This window comes from Schistocerca americana, chromosome 2 (assembly GCF_021461395.2).
Source record: "Schistocerca americana isolate TAMUIC-IGC-003095 chromosome 2, iqSchAmer2.1, whole genome shotgun sequence".
Classification (NCBI taxonomy): domain Eukaryota; kingdom Metazoa; phylum Arthropoda; class Insecta; order Orthoptera; family Acrididae; genus Schistocerca; species Schistocerca americana.
The window spans coordinates 225,322,946-225,342,380 of NC_060120.1; the positions used below are offsets into that span (position 1 = coordinate 225,322,946).

Genomic DNA, 19,435 nt, shown 5'->3' on the forward strand with positions numbered 1-19,435 from the left:
AATGCGGGGAGCACGTGTCTGCAGCAACGAAAGGGTTAATGAAGAGACAAAGCACTAGAAATTTCAAAAAATTGCATTCAAACGAATATAATTCGTGAAGTAAGGCACTTCGATATTGTTTTTAAATAATGAAAATATTAAGCACCGCACAAGGTTTGAACTCATAACCTTTCACGTAGCAGCCCAACACCTTCACCATTACGCTAACGCACCTCGTCTGACTACACAACGCCATGAGGAATATATGACATCACGCAAAATACTTACAAACACTGTTGGTATGACTATGAATTACTCACGCTTCGTCAAAGTACAATAGGAAATAAACAATTACCGCTGTTCTTTATTGCGAAAAAGCGGTTCGTGAGAGTGATACAAACACCTTTCCTTGCTATCGCCTGAATTAGGAGTCTTATTGCTTGTTTGGTTTAATTAATTAATAGAATATGAAGCAATTGGTATAAAAGAATGTTTTTTCCAAACTTTCTATAAAAGAATGTCTGCTATCAAGACACTGCTTTTGTTCTATTACTTTATTTATGACTGAACGTTTCTAAAACTGAAGACACGCGCCCATGCTCTGCACTGCAGTCAAGATGTGGCAACGTCGTTTTGTGACGTCAGATGCACAGAACGAACCCAAACTCGGTCGCCAACATAAATGATGCGCACTTTAGAATACAGAAATATGTCACTTAGGAATGAAATAAATAGGAACTGCAGAAAAGCCTAGGTAAAATGGTTGTAGGAAAAATTTGAAGAAATCAAAACAGAAGTGGTTGTCAGAAGAAATGATTCAACATAGAGCAGTCAAAAAACAACCTTCAGTGAAATTAGAAGCAAGGGCATCAACATTAAGAGTGGAATAGGAATTGCACAGTTAATCACAGAGGAGAGAGTGGGTAGGTGGAAAGAGTTCATTGAAGGCCAGTATAAGGGGGAGGATTTGTCTGATGACATGATTGAGGAGGAAATAGTAGTCGATATGTGAGACAGTGGATCCAGTATTAGAGTCAGAGTTTACTAGAGCTTTGGAAGTCTTGCTGTCCAATAAGGCAGAAAGGATAGATAACATTCCTTCAGAATTTCTAACGTCATTGGGGGAAGTGGTTGTTGTTTAGAATGTGAGGATGTAGACATATCATCGGACTTTCATAAAAATACCAGTCACACAGTTTCCAAGATAGCAAGGGCAGACAAGTGTGAGAATTATCACATAGTCGGCTTTACATCTCAAGCATCCTATCTGCTGGAAAGAATAATTAGCTTTAGGAAAGATAAGGGCACAAAAGAGGCAGTTCTCAGATTGTGACTGATATTGTAACAAGACTTAAGGAAAATCGAGACATGTTCATATGTTTTGTAAGCATTCACCAATGCAAAATAGTACAGGATGTTCGAAGTTCTGAGAAAAACAGGAATAAACCAAGAATGAAGTGCTCAGATTAAAAAGGGTGTAAAACAGGGATGTGATCTTTCACTCCTGCTCTTCAGTATATACATCGAGAAAGCAATGGCGGAAATAAAAGAAAGGTTCAGAGTGGGCTTAAAGTTCATAGTGAAAGGATATCAGTGATAAGAGCTGGTGATGGTATTGCTATATTCAGTGAAAGTGAAGAAGAATTATAGGATGTGTTCAACAGAATGAACACTCTAATGAGTACAGAATAGGGTCTGAGAGTAAACCAAAGAAAGACAAAGGTGATGAGGAGGAATATCAGAAAAATGAGTTGATCTCTAAACGTAACATGAACATTAGTTACTGTGAAGTAGATGGAGTTAAGGACTTCTGCTATCTTGGTCGCAAAATAACAGGTAACTGATAAAGGAAGGGCGACATATAAAGTATATTAGCACAGGCAAAGAGGGCATTGCTGGGCAAGAGAATTTTGCAATTGTCAAACATCAGCCCTAATCTTATGAAGAAATTTCTGAGAATTTATGTTTAGAGCACAGCATTGTCTGGTAGTAAATAATGGACAGGGAAAACCCAAATAGAAGAGAATTGAAGCATTTGAGATTTGAAGCTACAGAAGGATGTTGAGAATTAGGTAGACTTAAGGTAAGGTGTGAGGAATTTCTCTGCAGAATTGGCACAAAACACTGGCAAGAAGAAGGGACAGAATGATAGGACATGTGTTAAGAGACCAGGGAATAACTTCAATGGTACTAGACGAACCCGTAGAGGGTAGAAACTGTAGGGGAAGACAGAGATTGGAATGCAGTCAACAGACCATTGAGGACAGAGCATGTAAGTGCTACACTGAGGTGAAGAGTTGGCACAAGAAAATAATTTTTAGCAGGCTGCCTCAAACCGATCATAAAGACTGATGACTCCGAAAAAATCAACATGGTGTCTGCATGCTGGGTTTTCTTCTATCAGTCAATCAGACCTTGGGCTACACCACAGATTAGGCTGCAAACCATGGGAAGCTGCTGAATTATTTTTAATGTAACAGTTTCCATGAATTTAAAGATCTGTCATGCACCAAGAGCTAAATTTGACAGGAAGTATACTAAATGTATAGTACCTTTAACAATTCATATTTGTCTATTCAGTACATTTTTGAAGGTAAATTACTTTGAAACCTAAAAGCTAGGCCTACAATATTAGTAATGTAAAATACTTCTTTTATATTATTATGAATGTCACCTTTCCTAAGTTGATTATCTTTATTTACATTCTGGTATGAATAAATCAAGCATATCCAACGAGTTAGGAAATATATTCCTGCTCTATTGCCAGTACCAGTAATATTACGTTGCCACTGAAAATTAAAGTTTTGAAATAGAAAATGAGAGTCAGACTCACAGAAAATTTTGTTAGATACTGTGATGAAATATATATTATTTTGTTTGCTTACAGAACTTTACATAGGATCGTGTTCATGGATTTATTGGGTTTTTTATGCCTTCTCTTTTCGTAAAGTTGACTTAATAATCTAAGGTGAACAGTGTATGTTATGAAAGCTGCAGATTGTTTTCATGACTCAGGGGAAGCATTCAAATAAATGAATGTAGCAAAGTCCCCAAAACCACAAGCAAATTATTGGCTGATACATCTTACTTAACAGTCTAGGACTGAACCAAGATGGGCCTTTTCTCCCCAATTAGAAATGATGTCCATCTATGGCAGCTGGGTGGAAAAATCATGACTTTATGGCAGCATGTTTCTTTGTCTTCCATTCCATAAAATTTGACATGACTCAAACCACTGGGGGTTGAAATTCCATACTTTTTTCTCTTTTATGAGGTAGAGAATAACTTTCTTTTTCCAACTGTTTGATTTGGATCCACATTTGAGCACACCTATAATGTTCTTCAGGGTTTACTAAAATTGCTTATCTGTTTGAAACTGGATGTAATCCCACCAGGCTGTAACAGATCTTGGTTTTGAATGGAAAAAAAGGTAAACTACCATTGTCATTAAGAGAGGGGTGTCATTTGGGGTGTTGAGGACAGATGTTAGCAAAGTGTCATACAGCCAGGTTTACATTCACACTTATGTGGGAGTAGAGAAGTGTCCTTATAGCTTGTGACACACACTGAATGCATCCATTTTTGGACCGAGCCTTTTCCGCAGCTCGATAAGGGCTGTACAAGGAAGCAATAGAGAAAAAAAAAAACACGGGCACAATTTTGGCAGTAGTGTGTGGAAGTTCATATCAGCCTTGACTGCAGTATGGTGTCAACAGTGCTGCTACACTGAGAAAATGACAATTTCTTGTGAACAGTGTGGCAGATGGGCAAACGCTATCTGTGTGCGATTGGTGAAGTCACAGTATTTTCTCTCATGCTCGCCAATGGGAAATCTGCATTTTAATAAAATTGAAGAGAGATATTTCGAGAAACCAGTGAGAATTCAGTAATGAATTAAAATTCTGCACACCAGATTATGGGAGGGGGCAAATGACCCCCTTACCCCCGGCTCTCCACCACCTCTCCCCTTTGTGGATACCTATGCTGCCACTGCAAAATTGATTTTACAGGACAGTAAAAATAACATTTAAAGAAACATTGTAAGTATAATTGCATAGGCTTCTGCAGCGAGATTCAGTTAACATAAAAGTTTTCTGAGTATGGCACCGCATCGTATTGTATAAAACTACTGCTGGAGAAAATAAATGTTTCGGCAATGGTTGCAGCGGCCTCCTTCTGGGTCTACTGGTGCAATCTAGCTATGCTGTCCCTTATATTTTGTTATTACTGTTCACTGCACAAGCCATTACATCATAATTTTAAAAAGATTGTTCATTTCATTGGTCACTTAAGGAAGAAGGAGAAGGAACTTTATTTTAATAGGTTACTGTGGTGGAGGGAAATTTTAATAGGTTACTGCGGTTGAGGGAAAGCATAACCTCTGTTTGCTATTGGCTCTTGTATTGTGCACCACGATTTGTGATAACCAGCGAATGAGAAGTTGGTTCCTGTTTACTAAGTGCTGGACGTCGGCTGCGCATCGGCAGTTACTCGCCAGTAGTGCTCACGCCTCGTGTTGATAGTGTGTCTATTGGGCTCCGATTGCTGGCAGCCAAGATGGGGCAAGCCTGAGTCCACCCTCTCTATTCACGTTCTTAGGGTGTTTAAGTATTTCGATGGCCTCTCTGATTTTGTGTTTTGTCATAATCGGCTGCTTGGCCGACACACAGGCTTCGCTAAATTTTATTTCTTTCACACAGTCTTGTTGATGGTCGGCCACTGCAAATCTGTTGTGTTGCCCTAGATGAATATAGTGCTCATGTTCCCAAACTAGTGTTGCTATCGGCCTGCCAGTCTCACCTATGTATGCCTCTCCACATTCGCCTTCCACCTTGTACACACCTGCAGTGTGTAATGCATCCACCCTGTCCATAGTGGAGCCTAGAACGTCGTGGATCCTGCGACCAGGTTCTTCAGTGAAGCCTGTGTGTTGGCAAAGCAGCCGATGATGATGAAATGCAAAATCAGAGAGGCCATTGAAATACTTAAACACCCTAAGAACATGAATAGAGAGGATGGACTCAGGCTTGCCCCATCTTGGCTGCCAGCAATCAGAGCCCAACAGACTGCACTGGCAATACGAGGCGCGAGCACTACCAATGTGTAACTGAACACACCAGTAGACCCAAAAGGAGGCCACTGCAACCGTGGCCAAGGCGTTGGTTTTCTCCGGCAGTAATTTTATAGAATATGATGTGGTACCATACCCAGAAAACTTTTATGTAAACATGTTGAGTGTTCTTTTTGACTCCAAGACACAAATTTGTGTAATCTCAGGGTGTCCGGTGCTGTGATTCTGTTGTGGAAGCAGACCCAGCAGGTGCCATCTTCATTTTCATGTTTGTGGCTCCAGAAAGTGACGTATTTTGTAGTTTTGTATTTGTCTGCATACTACAAAAATATGCAGTTTAATTGAGGTGCCACAATGAAGATCCCTTCAAAACACCCTCATTGTTGCTATGATTTGTTGTGTAAAAGTATCAGGAAATGTACTGTCAGTGGAAAAAACTGGTACCTCTATTCCAAGCTCAGGCTGTTTTAAGGTGGGTCCATTATTGAAGGAAAGGCATTTTCAATGATGTATCTAGCAAGCTTTGGAGAAACAAAACTGCCAAATCTTAAAAGGAACAAGGCTCTGTTCACAGCCCCTAGGTTCTTTTTTCGACCATAGGATGATCTTTGTTAATGGTGACATAGCAGGGAGCCTGTTTAGTGTATTTAGAATACCGGGTACCTTCAGAGTAGATGTGCTGAAGGGATATAAATCCCTTTCAAATTTACTGAAAAAGTAACTTTCTAAGCCAACATAAAATATGGACTTCTCAAATTTTTGGTTTTGTGCTGTAGACAGTTTTGGCTTCTGTGTTCGAAATGGATTTCAAGAGACTGTTTTCACATTATTGAAAAGTGTTGACAGAGAAGCAACACAGAGTCTTGGAAGAGAACATCATATTGTGACACTTACTTCGGAAACCTTTCGACAGTATTTGGTTGGCGAGTTCTTTAACTTCATAATTGTAATATAAATGTTTCCTTTTTCCAGTAATAGAAACAATTGTAATGTAATTGACTGCCATACTTTGATTTTCAATAAAACTCTGATAAACAACGAGTTAAGACAAAATAAAGAGCATTCTCCAAAAAATTGGCAGTAACAAGAAACAATGTCCCTAAGTATGATTAATGGAAAAAATAATTTCTCTGGATTTAAAAATCTTTTGTAAACTGCAGCAATAAAATGTTATCAAAAAGATGTTTGAATGAAATGTTGAGGCAGGTGAGTACACTAAATACCTTTAAAAACAGTAATTTCAATAATAAAAGCAATATGATGAAATAGTTCATTTTATACCTTTGCTTTATTATTACCATGGTGTTGGGGTTTATTGTTAATATTATTGTATGGAATTACATGGTTAACAATTCAGATAAAATGAAAAGGCACTGAAAAATAAGTGTGAACATGGGTAAAAGAAAACTTTTGCCCTTTCAGTGTGCCATGTCCAGTATGTCAGTAAGCTTATGGTTAAAGCCTTAAGCTCTGCCAGAGGCAAATCTTGGGAAGGAGGCTGGGGGCTAAAATCCTGGATTTGACTCCAGTTTCTACCCAGAAGTTTATCTAGTAAAACACTGCCTATACTTATTTATGTCATCTCAGTGCACAATTAGACTTCAGCAAGGTGTGGTCAGCTCAGTGTAAACACCATGACATAGCAGAGTAGCATATGTGCATTTCTTTATAACAAAAACCTAGAATTTTAACAGCAGTTGAGAGTTTTTGCACTTTTCCTGTTGATGTTATTTTTATAAATCAATTACTCGAGTGAACTTCGTCAATGCCGAGGTTGATACCTCGTGATTTGAACAAGAAAACAAGTGAAATTGCAAAGAATCTCATCAAGAACTGGATGTAATTACAAAAGGAAAGCCACGCAAAGGATATGTTCCTCAGAAAAATAAGTTGCAACTGAAGCAGTTTTGCGGTAAAAATATCAGTAGATAAAAGAATTAATATTTTGATCAGAGGTACCTCTGTTATCCCTAATAACCAAGATAATGGGTGGGAGAGAACCTAGTCACATCACCAGAAGAGGTAATGAGTAAGAGTGCGAGAAAAATTACAGGAAATAAATTGGTTAATGATATGAATAAAATTGCAGTTCAAACATTATCCCTGTAAGACTGAAGCTTAGAGGATCACAGTTATGCTGAAAAAGTGGTTGGAAGTGGAGTCATTCTTACATTTTGCACTGAGTGATTAATAGCAAGTAGTAACATAGGAACCTCGTATGTCTAGCATCTCAATCATTGTTTGTTCTATTAACTTTTTTCTTCATTGTGTAAGTTTGGTTTGGGCCATTAGTAATAACTTTCATACAACTGTGAGTAAAATTAGAGTATTAAAATATGAATAAGACCACAGACAGATCAGTTAAAGGGAGGACTGTTCACTAGTGAAGGAAAATGAAATTCATGTGAGGCAGAATATACTAGCATGAAAGATTCATGATACAATGAACAGATCAAAAGCTTGTTAGAATCTGAGGTACTAATTAACCAAAATAGGTCTCCCAAAGCTATATACCTATAAAAATCAGAGAAGTCACGTGAGGATTATATTTCATGAAAGCAGGGATGTTTTATTTGATAGAATTGAATTACTGCCTCTTCCCTGAGGGATCTTACTTATTTTCCTTCTGTCATATATAAAGGATCACATCTACATTTATATCTGTTAAAATTCTCTGTCCAGAACTTGAGTGGTGTCATGGGCCATGATATACTCTCTCCAATATTTTCAGAGCAGTAAATGGATCAGACCATACTACTTTAGTGATATAATTAATATCACCCAGTCTTTTAAGAACCAATATATCAAACATTTAAATACAAACTAGAGAAATGTATCAGAAGTTGGTTTATACGTTATTGGAGCAATATTTTGGAGAATGGCAGGAGAAATTCTAAGAAGCTTAACATGCAACATAACACACTTGTGGAGAGTAGACTAATATGACAGACATTGCCCCTCACATAAATTGTTTCGAATGTATGTGTTAGATGGCTTTCAGAAGATTTCATATGATACGATGCCTCATGGATTCTGTTAGCATCAAATTTCATATCATTACTATTCTCTGTTTATCCCCCACTCTCTCCACATCTTGCTTTAACCACAGCTCAGTTTCATAAATGTCATACATGTAACATAATTATATATGAGGAAGAGTCAAATGGAAACTATAAACATATAAGAAAAGAGATAATGTGGTAAACATGCTGCTAATGGTGTCCTGATTGTTTACTCCCTGACAGCTGTCATGGAGATGTCTGAAGCAGCACAAAGATAGCTACCCCTTTGGCAACCAACAGTACTCTGTTATTTGGTTTCTCATAGTGTAAGTGTGACACGTACTGTAGTTTGTAAAGATCCAACATGGCGTTGCATGTTTGTCACAGCAGTCTATAAATGAAGTTAGAAGTTCCCAAATGGTTGGATGTCCATGGTCAACACTCCTTGTGAGGCACAATGCATTGTAACTTCTGAAAACACTGCAGTCATTGTGATATAAAATTGAAAGTGCCATGTGGCATTTAAGCAACCATAGTCATGGTTGATCACACCACACTGTGCATGATCTCCAATTTCACAAAGAGCGTGCTAGATAAGTGACCCGAAAGTTGGCTCCTGAATTTTTGCAGCAAATTTTTTATGCATGTCAGACCTTCTGCAATACTTTGCACAAGTATGTATTGGTTGTGTGCATTGCTTGTTTCATGAATGATTGCACAAACTCCAATTCTTTTTTGAGGCACTTTGTGCATTGAAAATGGAGGAAATTAGGCCAAAAGTGTTTCACGAATGTAAAATTAGAGAGATTAGAGCGCGCACGGAGGCTTTCAGACAGTCGTTCTTCCCGCGAACCATACGCGACTGGAACAGGAAAGGGAGGTAATGACAGTGGCACGTAAAGTGCCCTCCGCCACACACCATTGGGTGGCTTGTGGAGTATAAATGTAGATGTAGATGTAGAAGAATCATTGCTTGTTTCATGAATGATTGCACAAACTCCAATTCTTTTTTGAGGCACTTTGTGCATTGAAAATGGAGGAAATTAGGCCAAAAGTGTTTCATCAGGAGACTGGACAGGTAGAAAACAACTGAAGTTATCCTTAGCACCTATTGGTAACCCAGCATTAGTATGAAATACATTGGTCACACGACTAGTGACAGTCACCAGAACATTTTAAACCAAGGTTGTTATTCGATGAGCATAAAAGACCTCATAGTTTAGCCAGCAAGATCATCTTTCACACAGCCCAAAAGAGCTCACAGCTTTGTTGGCGGACAAAAGACACATTTATCTTTATGTTTCTCCAATAATCTTCCTATTTTCAAAGAAACTTTACCAACATATTGGAAAATGACCATTCCCCTTTGTTCTTCACTTTATTCCAGTTCTTCACTTTGTCTAAGATGCACAATGAAGTGGTTGCTTAGGATGTTGGTCTACAGAGCAAGAGCCGTATCAGATTCAGACAGCGTATCTGATGAGATATGCCATCTCTGTACTGTATTTTTAGAGGATGGATATTCTGAACAGTAAAATGCACTGTGCCTTGCGCCCAGCACATTCTAGATGAAATGAGAAACTGGAATAAAGTGAAGAACAAAGAGGAATGGTCATCTTACTGTAGGTTGACAGTGTTTCTTTGAAAATACAAAGATTATTAGAAAAACAAAGCTAAATGCATCTTTTGTCTGCCAACAAAGCTGTGAGCTCTTTTGGGCTGTGTGAAAGATGACAGTGGTTTAAGAAGGCCTTGTGTCTGTAAGATTCCCTGCAGCTGTGGGCCATCATACATTGGACACACTTGTCACACTGTGGAGGGCAGATGCATTCAACATTGATGACACACACATCTGGATCAGCAGAGAAATCTGCAGCAGTCAAGCATTGTCTCAGTACAGGACAAAATTCTCTCATTGTCCTCTTTGTACAGGGACAGCATTATTAAAGCAGCATTGGAAATTCACAGCTTACTAATGTGCTGAACAGGGACACAGAGCACCGACGTAGTACAGTGTGGGATCCAGTGCTGGCCATGTTAAGATCACAAAGAGGAACTATTGGTTGTACAAGGGGTAACGCCATGGTGGCGACATAGATTTTCAGATGATAGCGGCAAGGATGGGCACACGCCAATGTGGATAAGTATATTGGCAGGCGGATCCCAATAGAGGCTGCTGGATTGCAGCAACACACAGTGTGACTGACAGATGCAGAGCATGTGTTGAAGTTGTTGGTTCATTGTCTGACAGGTGACATACACTATGTGATCAAAAGTATCCAGACACCCCCAAAAACACACATTTAGCATATTAGATGCATTGTGCTACCACCTACTGCCAGGTGCTCCATGTCACTGACCTCAGTAGTCATTAGACATCGTGAGAGAGCAGAATGGAGCACTCCACAGAACTCACGGACTTTGAATGCGGTCAGGTAATTGGGTGTCACACTTGTGTCATACATCTGTACACAAGATGTCCACACTCCTAAACATCCCTAGGTCCACTGTTTCCAATGTGATAGTGAAGTGGAAATGTGAAGGGCCATGTACAGCACAAAAGCGTACAGGCCGACCTCGTCTGTTGACTGACAGACTGCTGACAGTTGCAGAGGGTCGTAATGTGTAATAGCGACATCTATCCAGACTATCACACACGAATTCCAAACTACATCAGGATCCACTGCAAGTACTATGACAGTTAGGTGGGAGATGAGAAAATTTGGATTTCATGGTCGATCGGCTGCTCATAAGCCACACATCACGCTGGTAAATGGGAAACAATGCCTCGCTTGGTGTACGGAGCGTAAACATTGGAAAGACATTGAATCACAGTGCACAAAGTGGTGATCCGGCAGGGTGTGGGTACGGCGAATGCTCGGTGAACGTCGTCTGCCAGCTTGTGTAGTGCCAACAGTAAAATTCGGAGGGGGTGGTTTTACGGTGTGGTCATGTTTTTCATGGAGGGAGGCTTGCACCCCTTGTTGTTTTGCATGACACTATCACAGCACAGGCCTACATTGATATTTTAAGCACCTTCTTGCTTCCCACTGTTGAAGAGCAATTTGGGGATGGCGATTGCACCTTTCAACATGATCAAGCACCTGTTCATAATGCACGACCTGTGGCGGAGTGGTTACATGACAATAGCGTTTCTGTAATGGACTGGCCTGCACGTAGTCCTGACCTGAATCCTGTAGAACACCTTTGGGATGTTTTGGAACACCGACTTCGTGCCAGACCTCACCGACTGACATTGATACCTCTCCTCAGTGCAGCACTCTGTGAACAGTGGGCTGCTATTCCCCAAGAAATCTTCCAGCACCTGATTGAGCTTATGCCTGCAAGATTGGAAGCTGTCATCAAGGCTAAGGGTGGGCCAACACCATATTGAATTCCAGCATTATCAATGGAGGGCGCCACAAACTTTTAAGTCATTTTCAGCCAGGTGTCTGAATACTTTTGATCACATGGTGTAGCTGTCACTCTCACTGCCAATCAGGGTATCTGCACTACTAGTCGCGCCAAATTTGATACATTCATGCCTGTGCACTTTCTTCTCAGAGTGGCATAAATAGGAGGCTTCAGTCACAGTCTCAGCAATGTGTACGTCGCACCTGAAGATGGTGATCAGTTGCACTGATTAAACATTGTGGAAATTTCACGTTGTCTTACATCTTGCCCAAGAACCAGGAAAGCCTCAAGCAACAAATAATTAATTTTACTAGTGATGAGAACAAAAGAGGTTTGATAGTGCTGACAGAGATGATGACAGCAAAAGTTGGCAAGTTAAAGGTAAGTAAATCAATGGTGTGCAAATTATGGAAGAATGTACGCGATGCCAACTGTGTCAGGATTCAAGTATCGTGTCCTTTTGAGGCAAACTGAGGAGCCACTTGATTGAGAAGTAGTGGCTCCAATCTGGATTGAGACGTAGCAGCTCTGGTCCCATAAACTGACATATGGCCGGGAGAGCAGTGTGCTAACAACATACCCCTCCATAACCACATCCAGTCATGCCTGAGGGCTGAGGATGACACGGCAGCTGGTTGGTACTGTTGGGCCTTCATGGCCTGAGTTTACTATGTAGATAAATGTATTATCAGGTAGCGATTTCTGCAATTTGTTGAGCAATATAAAGAAAACTGCCTGCACAAACTTCACAGCTTTTGTCACACAAACCAGGACTTTTCCATTTATGGGGCTTGATTTTAGTAAATGGCTGAATGAATGAATAATTATTTGCGGATGAGAGAACAGTTCTTCTACAATAAAGTGAACTAAAGCAGCCATCGATTTATTTGTTTTTCATGATCACCTCACCGAGAACAAATGTTGCAGCTTGGCAGTGGCTGACAAGAATTGTCAAACAACAATGCTAGGCAACATTTCATTGTTGTGAATGAAGAGTTTTGTTTTGTTGTCAGTTCTCTCTGATTGTAACAGGAAATCTCTGGACTGTCATGCAGAAAGGGGCAGAAAAAACTTAAAAATACATAGAGACAAGGAAAGCTGAACTTTTCATATTTTAAGGGAGCACCATCCTCCTCTTTATTCCACTGATGCTATCATTCCATTTGATGCTAAATTCCATACAAATGATCTGGAGTCTTGCAAAAGAGTATAATCCATGGTTTTAATATGTCAAGCATCTCATTCTTAACCTGAAAAAATAACAGCTGATGTTTTTGCTGCTAATAAATGTTGTGTGTCACCTTCTCTGTTGCAAGCCTTTCAATGTAATGATACTTCAGTGACTTGTGTATCATATTCAAGTTGCTTTTCAGTTGCCATCAAAGGCCCCTTACACATGTTTCAACAAACACGGGACTTTCAGGCTATTAGCCAAATACACTACCCCTGTGCCGTGTGTTTGTGGGGCAACTTTTGGCACCCCATGGGCCCGATTTACATACACATGGGCTGCCTCGTCACAGCGTGACAGCAATGCTCCAAATGCATAAAGTCAAAATTATAGTGTCCATGACTTTAATTTTTATGGGGTAGCACATTGATATGGATAGCACCTGTTTTTGAGGAAGGTCTCATTTCATGTGAAACCCAGATTTTTTCCGTGGGCCAGATTGAAGCCAGTCCTGGGCTACTGGTTGCCCACCTATGTTCTGTATCACACAGTCAACTTGCATTTGCTGTTTTTGTGATACTAGATTTAGTGTGATGACACAGAAGACTTGGAGGGCTGTGCATCATGGAGAGAGAAAAAAAAAAGTGTGCAATTTCTATTGCTGCTACGGGAGAGATACCATGATGGTGACAGACAGAGAAACTGAAAATATAAATTCATTCAATATGGCTTCAAACAAAACAGTAGATGACAAATCTACAGTCATTGTTGAGGAATATCACTAAGAAAGGTAGTTTTACTGATACAATCAGCGAAGTGTCATGAGCGGCTAATGTGAGAAATAGTCTATATTCTGGTCTTGCAGTAAATGGGAACTCCATTGTGCAGCACTTAAATACATGTGACAGCAGTCCAATTTTAAGAATACTGAAGTGTATGCTATTGTTACCCCCCCCCCCCCCCCCCCTGCCCCCCACTCCCCTCTGTGATTCTTGGGTGTAAACAATGGTGCTGCCACCATGGCCAGGTTACCAGTAAAAACCCTTTATTATTTGTCTTGATTGTAATGTCAGTATCACATGATACATAAGTAAATTTTCCATACTTATAGGGAACTGCAGCAAGCGAGAAGATAAGTCGCAAATCTGGGAATAGTTCAACAGGAAAACGTAAAGGAACTAAACATGCTGATCCAAATGCTCCAAAACGGCCAGCAAACCCTTTCTTACAGTTTTGTCAAGAACAGCGGCCAATTGTTATGGAACGCTTAGGACATGAACAAAAAGGAGAAGCAGAAACATCTCGTCAAGAACTTACAAGGCAGTTAGCTAGTCGGTGGAACACCCTTCCAGCTGAAGATAAAAAGGTATTTGGATGCTGAATAAGCATTAAAACATACATGATATTTTGCAACAGTTGTTTAGTTACAATTATGTATTAGTGTCCTTGTGTCTGTCATAGATACAACCTTAACATAAAACATGCTCTTTGAAGTTTAATTTTTTCAAAAAAAAATAAATAAATAAATAAAAGTTGTCATTGGTGGAGACAACATCATAAACTGTGTTTCATGTGCATTTTACTACAGAATACATGATTTTGTATAATGGTCAGGAACTGAAATACACAATTATTTCAAGCTTGCAGCTGCTTATGTCAATTTCTCTTTACTGCTGCTAGGAGTTTTTTTAATAAGCATTATTTCTTTATGGTAAGTACATAGGTAAGCTGTAATACCAGTAGTGTTATAATATCTTGGTACATGGCACTGTGTTACAGGTTTACTACGATATGTACGAGAAGTCAAAGGAGAAGTATGCAGCCGAGATGCAGATGTATGCAAAGCGTACCCAGACTCCTGTGGAAGATGATGTGTGAAATGAAATGAACTAAACTAACAAATATACAGCCACACGTGGAATCAAACACACTGTTTGTTGGTATCTGTTATTTTGGATGGAGGTTAGGAGTGCTTTGTCTTCTTGTGTAAATTGAACACTGGAGTGAAATGTGACATTGGCTTGCAACCTCAGTTTGTCACTGTATTTATTTTCATGCCAATGTATCTAGAGGCGGTGAAGCCAATTAAAGATATGTGTAAGAAGAGCTTTCTTGGGGAAGTTGAAATAATGTGTCACTCCAGTAGATACCTTTTTACTTAAGCTTGTTCCTCTTGAATGGATGGTGGCAGCTACAGGTTAAAGGCACAGACACCCATTCCGGTACACTTGACCAATGGTGGAACCTGTGTTTGTAAAGTAAATTTACAAAAAGAAGACATTTTACTACATATTTTTAGACAGCAGTAAAGGGCACGAGTTCTGTGTAGCATGCTGCGAGATGAAACATGGCTGCAAGATAGCGACCTGCTGCAGTAATTCGATTGTTGGTAGGTCTGGTATATCTATTCCGTATGATATTCTGTCACATTACAGAGCTGCTTCCTGCTCCATTCATGGATGTGACATGGAAAGAATAATAAACTAAAAACTGTTTATATGACTGTGCAGGAAATTCTTTTTTTTCCTACCCATGCTGGCTGTGTGTGTGGCTGTTCCCAAGAGGTGAACAAGATGTTACCAGTTCTGGATCAGCAGAAGTTAGTTGGCTTTGGCCCACTTGTGTTTCGTATCTGGTCACTGCCTATCTCAGCGATCTAATACAGAATTTTGCATATGTAGCCACAGGGAAGTGAATGTTATTCTGTGTTCCAAATCAGTACATCTATTGACGAGTGATTGAAGCCCATCATGGGCAGTACCAGATACACCTTCGTCCTCAGAGAATGACAAAGTGTACTAGAACTATATAAATAAAGATTTGTTCCAGTTGTCATCATGAACAGTGACATATAAGCAGGCTTCAGCTCTCTCAGAGTTTATAATTTTGCAAAGATAATCCTGGGAAATCACTAGGAACTACTGGCTAAAAAGAGGTAAATTTAAAATTTATGTACAGAACTTTCATCAACACTTATTTTTGAAGAACAAGAGCAACTTATTGATATTTTTTTCAGATTCCAATTGAAATCTAAGTTAATTTCCTCATTACTGCTAGAGTTTTGGGGCACATTGAAGCAGGAGTATCCACAAGTAGGTAACAAGACCCTACAGGTTTTGATACTTGTTGCAAGATCCTACTTACTTGATGTAGGTTTTGTTAGCACTGGCAGTCATCATCACGAAATACAGATTGCAAATGACTGTAGAGAAAGAGATGCAAGTTGCAATTTCCAATCTTCTCTCAAGATTTGAAGAACTGATGACAAAGTTCATTGAAATGTGTTTCCAATAATTAATAAAGAAATTACTATACTTTGAATTAGTTGTGATGTGCAAAAGGAGTCACTAGTATTTATGTTTCGCTGTGGACCCAAGACACTTAAAGACCACTGCACTGGATTAATAAAGCTGCAATAATAAACACTGATTTTTGAAATCCCACCATAGCATAGTGGTTAAGTTATTTGGCTGGTATGCTGAAGCCAATGGACTCCCATTATTGATACTGCTGAATCAGACAGTAGCAACAATGTTAATGAATTATGAATGGATGAGAAATATAATGAGACTAATTTAAAGCGATTTTTGTGCACTTAGAAGTCAGTATCACATGTTAATAAATGTTCAGAATTGTAATCAATCTTTTTATTGCTACACTCCAAGTTTTACTACTGGTCCTCTTTAATTTTAAATTGGTTATGAGAACTGGTATGGAATTAGTAGCAATAAGCACCATCATTCAATATGAAACTAACCATTTCAATTCCACAAGTCCTGAAAGCTTTTGTTATATGCTCTCTTAGTTTTTAAGTATGTAAATAAGCAATATGTAGCAGTTGACAGCTGATATGGTGGCCAGTATCAGAATGCATTCATCTCCTTGTGAATACACTACAGATGCTACTTATAGTGGACGTATAACCTTGTAAGAATGCCTAATGAAACCTGTAGAACTGGTTAGCCCTTCTGGTCTTAAGTATTGATCATGAAAAAAGCTGTTGTTCTTCAGTATGTATGAAAATGTGGCTAATCAGTATAGAAATATTCTGCAGCAAAATGATTTAATGACACATTTTGTACACCACTGCAATGTGAGCCATGGAAATAAATTTGAGTCACAGCATCAAACTACTTTAATATTATTTCTTATTCACAAGAATCTTATTCCATGCAATGATATGTTGTGACTCACTAACAGGGATATAATACTCTTCTTGTATTCATTCTAATATCTTTCATAAGAGAATTGGTGACGCAATAAAGTTATTTCATAAACATGCAAAGTGGCCCTTTGCTGTATCTGATTAATCTTTTATTTTGCTCACATAGGTCTGTCACTTTAATGAATTGCGAAACATATGCTTTGCAAAATTCTTCAGATGTACAGGGTTTGGGCAAAAATATGGAAACATGGCAAGAAATACATGCTTGAACAAAAGTGCAGGTAGTAGCCAAGCTTACAGGTTGCACTGTTGTTCAGAGTGTTTCAGAAGAAAGTTTATATCTGAAGAGCTTTCTTTTCCAATACATCTATACTGCAGGTTCATGAAATTCCTCTTGGAAACTGATCCCAGGAAGGGTGACTTAAATTGGCCTCCCTGCTGTTCAGATTTGAGCCCTATGGATTTTTTTCTTATGGGGATATGTCACAGCAGAAGAGTATGCCAATAATCTGACTTCTCTGGAGGAAACTAAAGAAAATAACAATAGTGAAGCGGCAGCCATCCCAGTTTCAGAATGCCAAGTTGCCATGCAAAATTTTGTTCATTGTTTAAATGAGTGAATAGGCACACTGGATTGCATTTAAATGACATGTTTAAGAAATAAATTCCTTAACTGTGTATTTCAGTAATAACAGGGTGTATACATGGACAAGGAAAAAAAATTCCTGGATTTCCTGGTTAAAAATACACTTTCTCCCGGGTGAAAATAAACTATTCCCATGTTAAGTTACTGTTTACTTTTCCTTGGCACTGTAAAACTTATCAGTTATTTGAATGTTTATGGTTTTATACGCCGATGAAAAATTCCCGGCACTTTAGAAAACGAAACTCGTGGAAGGGGGGGGGGGGGGGGCACGTTTTACAAAGATCTTTGATGTGCAGCAACATGTACGCTGCATATTTTCGTGTTACCAAGGTATGAATTCGAATTCCACCAAACACTGCACGTTACTTTCCAAAGAATTGAAATCGAGATTGCGACGTGCTTTTGTAAGCTAGTCATAGCTCATGTCACGTGAGCTCGCCAGCTGATGACAGCGTAGGACACGTGATGTAGTCAGCCAATAGCAAGATCACTCTTAAGTAGCGCGAACACACAAATAAGAAAAGTTAATGGTTTAAATTAATATATATAGTGTTGCTACAAGAAAAACAATGGTTTCACATATAATCGTGGTCTCTAAGATCAATAAGCTGTAAGAGAAGCTAAGCTTCCACATATAATGTTGATCTTTTTGCACGTGTTACACTTTGAGATATATCACACTAATGTGTACTACTAAAATTTTTAATAACGACGTAAGTGTCCGATCTTCTGAGCTCGAAATTCTTCTAGATAGTCTTACGCAAAGAGTTGATTTTTAATTGAGAGTCAAACGCTCTGTGATTTAAGAAATTCATCGTACATTATCGCACATTGTTCATCTTATGTAAAAGGAAATTTAAGAACCTTCAACGCAATCGAGGCGGGTGTTTAGTTTTTTAATATAATTGAAAGGAAATTTACTTTGAAATTAACGCTTTTCAAACCACCATATTTTCCCGTGACCTGTTAGAAACTGATTCGTTTCAGCAGTTGCCAGAGAGCGCCATGTAACAGGCGCCACTGCTCTTGGGCAGCTATGATGACGCAGGAAGCTATTACATTCGTACGTGTAAAACATTAAAAGATCTGCAGTATATTACAAAAGAAACAAGGCATCAGAGGATACTTCAAGAGCATCGGAATTTCGTGAACCATACTAAAATACATAATTCGGCTGAATGTACACATTCGTATGTCCAGATTCGGATGCAAATTTTCTTGATTACCAGTACTGTATTATCTCATGTTTGAGTCTTTATTATGGGATAATACCATGCGAGCTAGGAGATGGAAAATGTGCACTTGAAATGCAGCGAATAGTTTAAACTAGCCAACAGTGTGAAATGAAACACTTCGTTTCAAATAAATTGACTGCCTCAGCGCTAAAGATTAATAAAAGCCAAATCTCTTTAGCAAACCGACAAAAATAAGTTCATTGTTGTGCAAGTTTATTAATTCTTGACTGTCAGAAAGATGGAAATAAGACCTGAAACTAATAACATATTTTAGTCTTCCGTAATTATGCGAACGTATTTTAATTCATTTGATAGCTCCCGACCACAGAAATCTGTTTTGTTTTCATTTAATGTGAGGGCAATAAATGAAGAGGAAACAGCAAAATCACTAAACGTAAACACGGGTCACATGGAGACTACCCACCTCCCCACTACAGCTCAGATTTCTCTATGCATCAGCCCCGTATCTACGATATTTCTGAACCGGGACAATAGTAGATAGCGCCGCCCAGCCACACATCTGTAGGCAGAAGCGGGAGAAGGTACTACCCATACGCGACACAACTGCGCATGCACAAGAGCCCGCCCGCAACTACTCAAACGAGTCTAATGTACACAGCTGTCATGTCACGCTCATCGAAGGCAATTTGTTGTTAGGAGGCATTGCATAGTCTTCCTAAAGCCTTTGACACACTTTGCTGTTGGCAGACCCTCGTATGAGCACTATGTTTTGCTGTTGTACATGGCGCATT

At 39.1% G+C, this 19,435-nt stretch overlaps 2 protein-coding genes across 2 annotated transcripts in view; one reads left to right on the top strand and one right to left on the bottom strand.

The window, feature by feature from the left end:
- Positions 1-16,767, top strand: part of LOC124593400 (high mobility group protein B2) — a 40,180-nt gene extending 23,413 nt beyond the window's left edge. Inside the window, exons 4-5 of the mRNA XM_047131924.1 lie at positions 13,749-14,003; positions 14,417-16,767. Coding sequence (XP_046987880.1) covers positions 13,749-14,003; positions 14,417-14,515 — 354 coding nt within the window. The 3' untranslated portion in view covers positions 14,516-16,767. The remainder of the gene's footprint in view (positions 1-13,748; positions 14,004-14,416) is intronic.
- Positions 1-19,435, bottom strand: part of LOC124593354 (hydroxyacylglutathione hydrolase, mitochondrial) — a 113,165-nt gene that overhangs the window by 4,362 nt on the left and 89,368 nt on the right. The window lies entirely within an intron of this gene.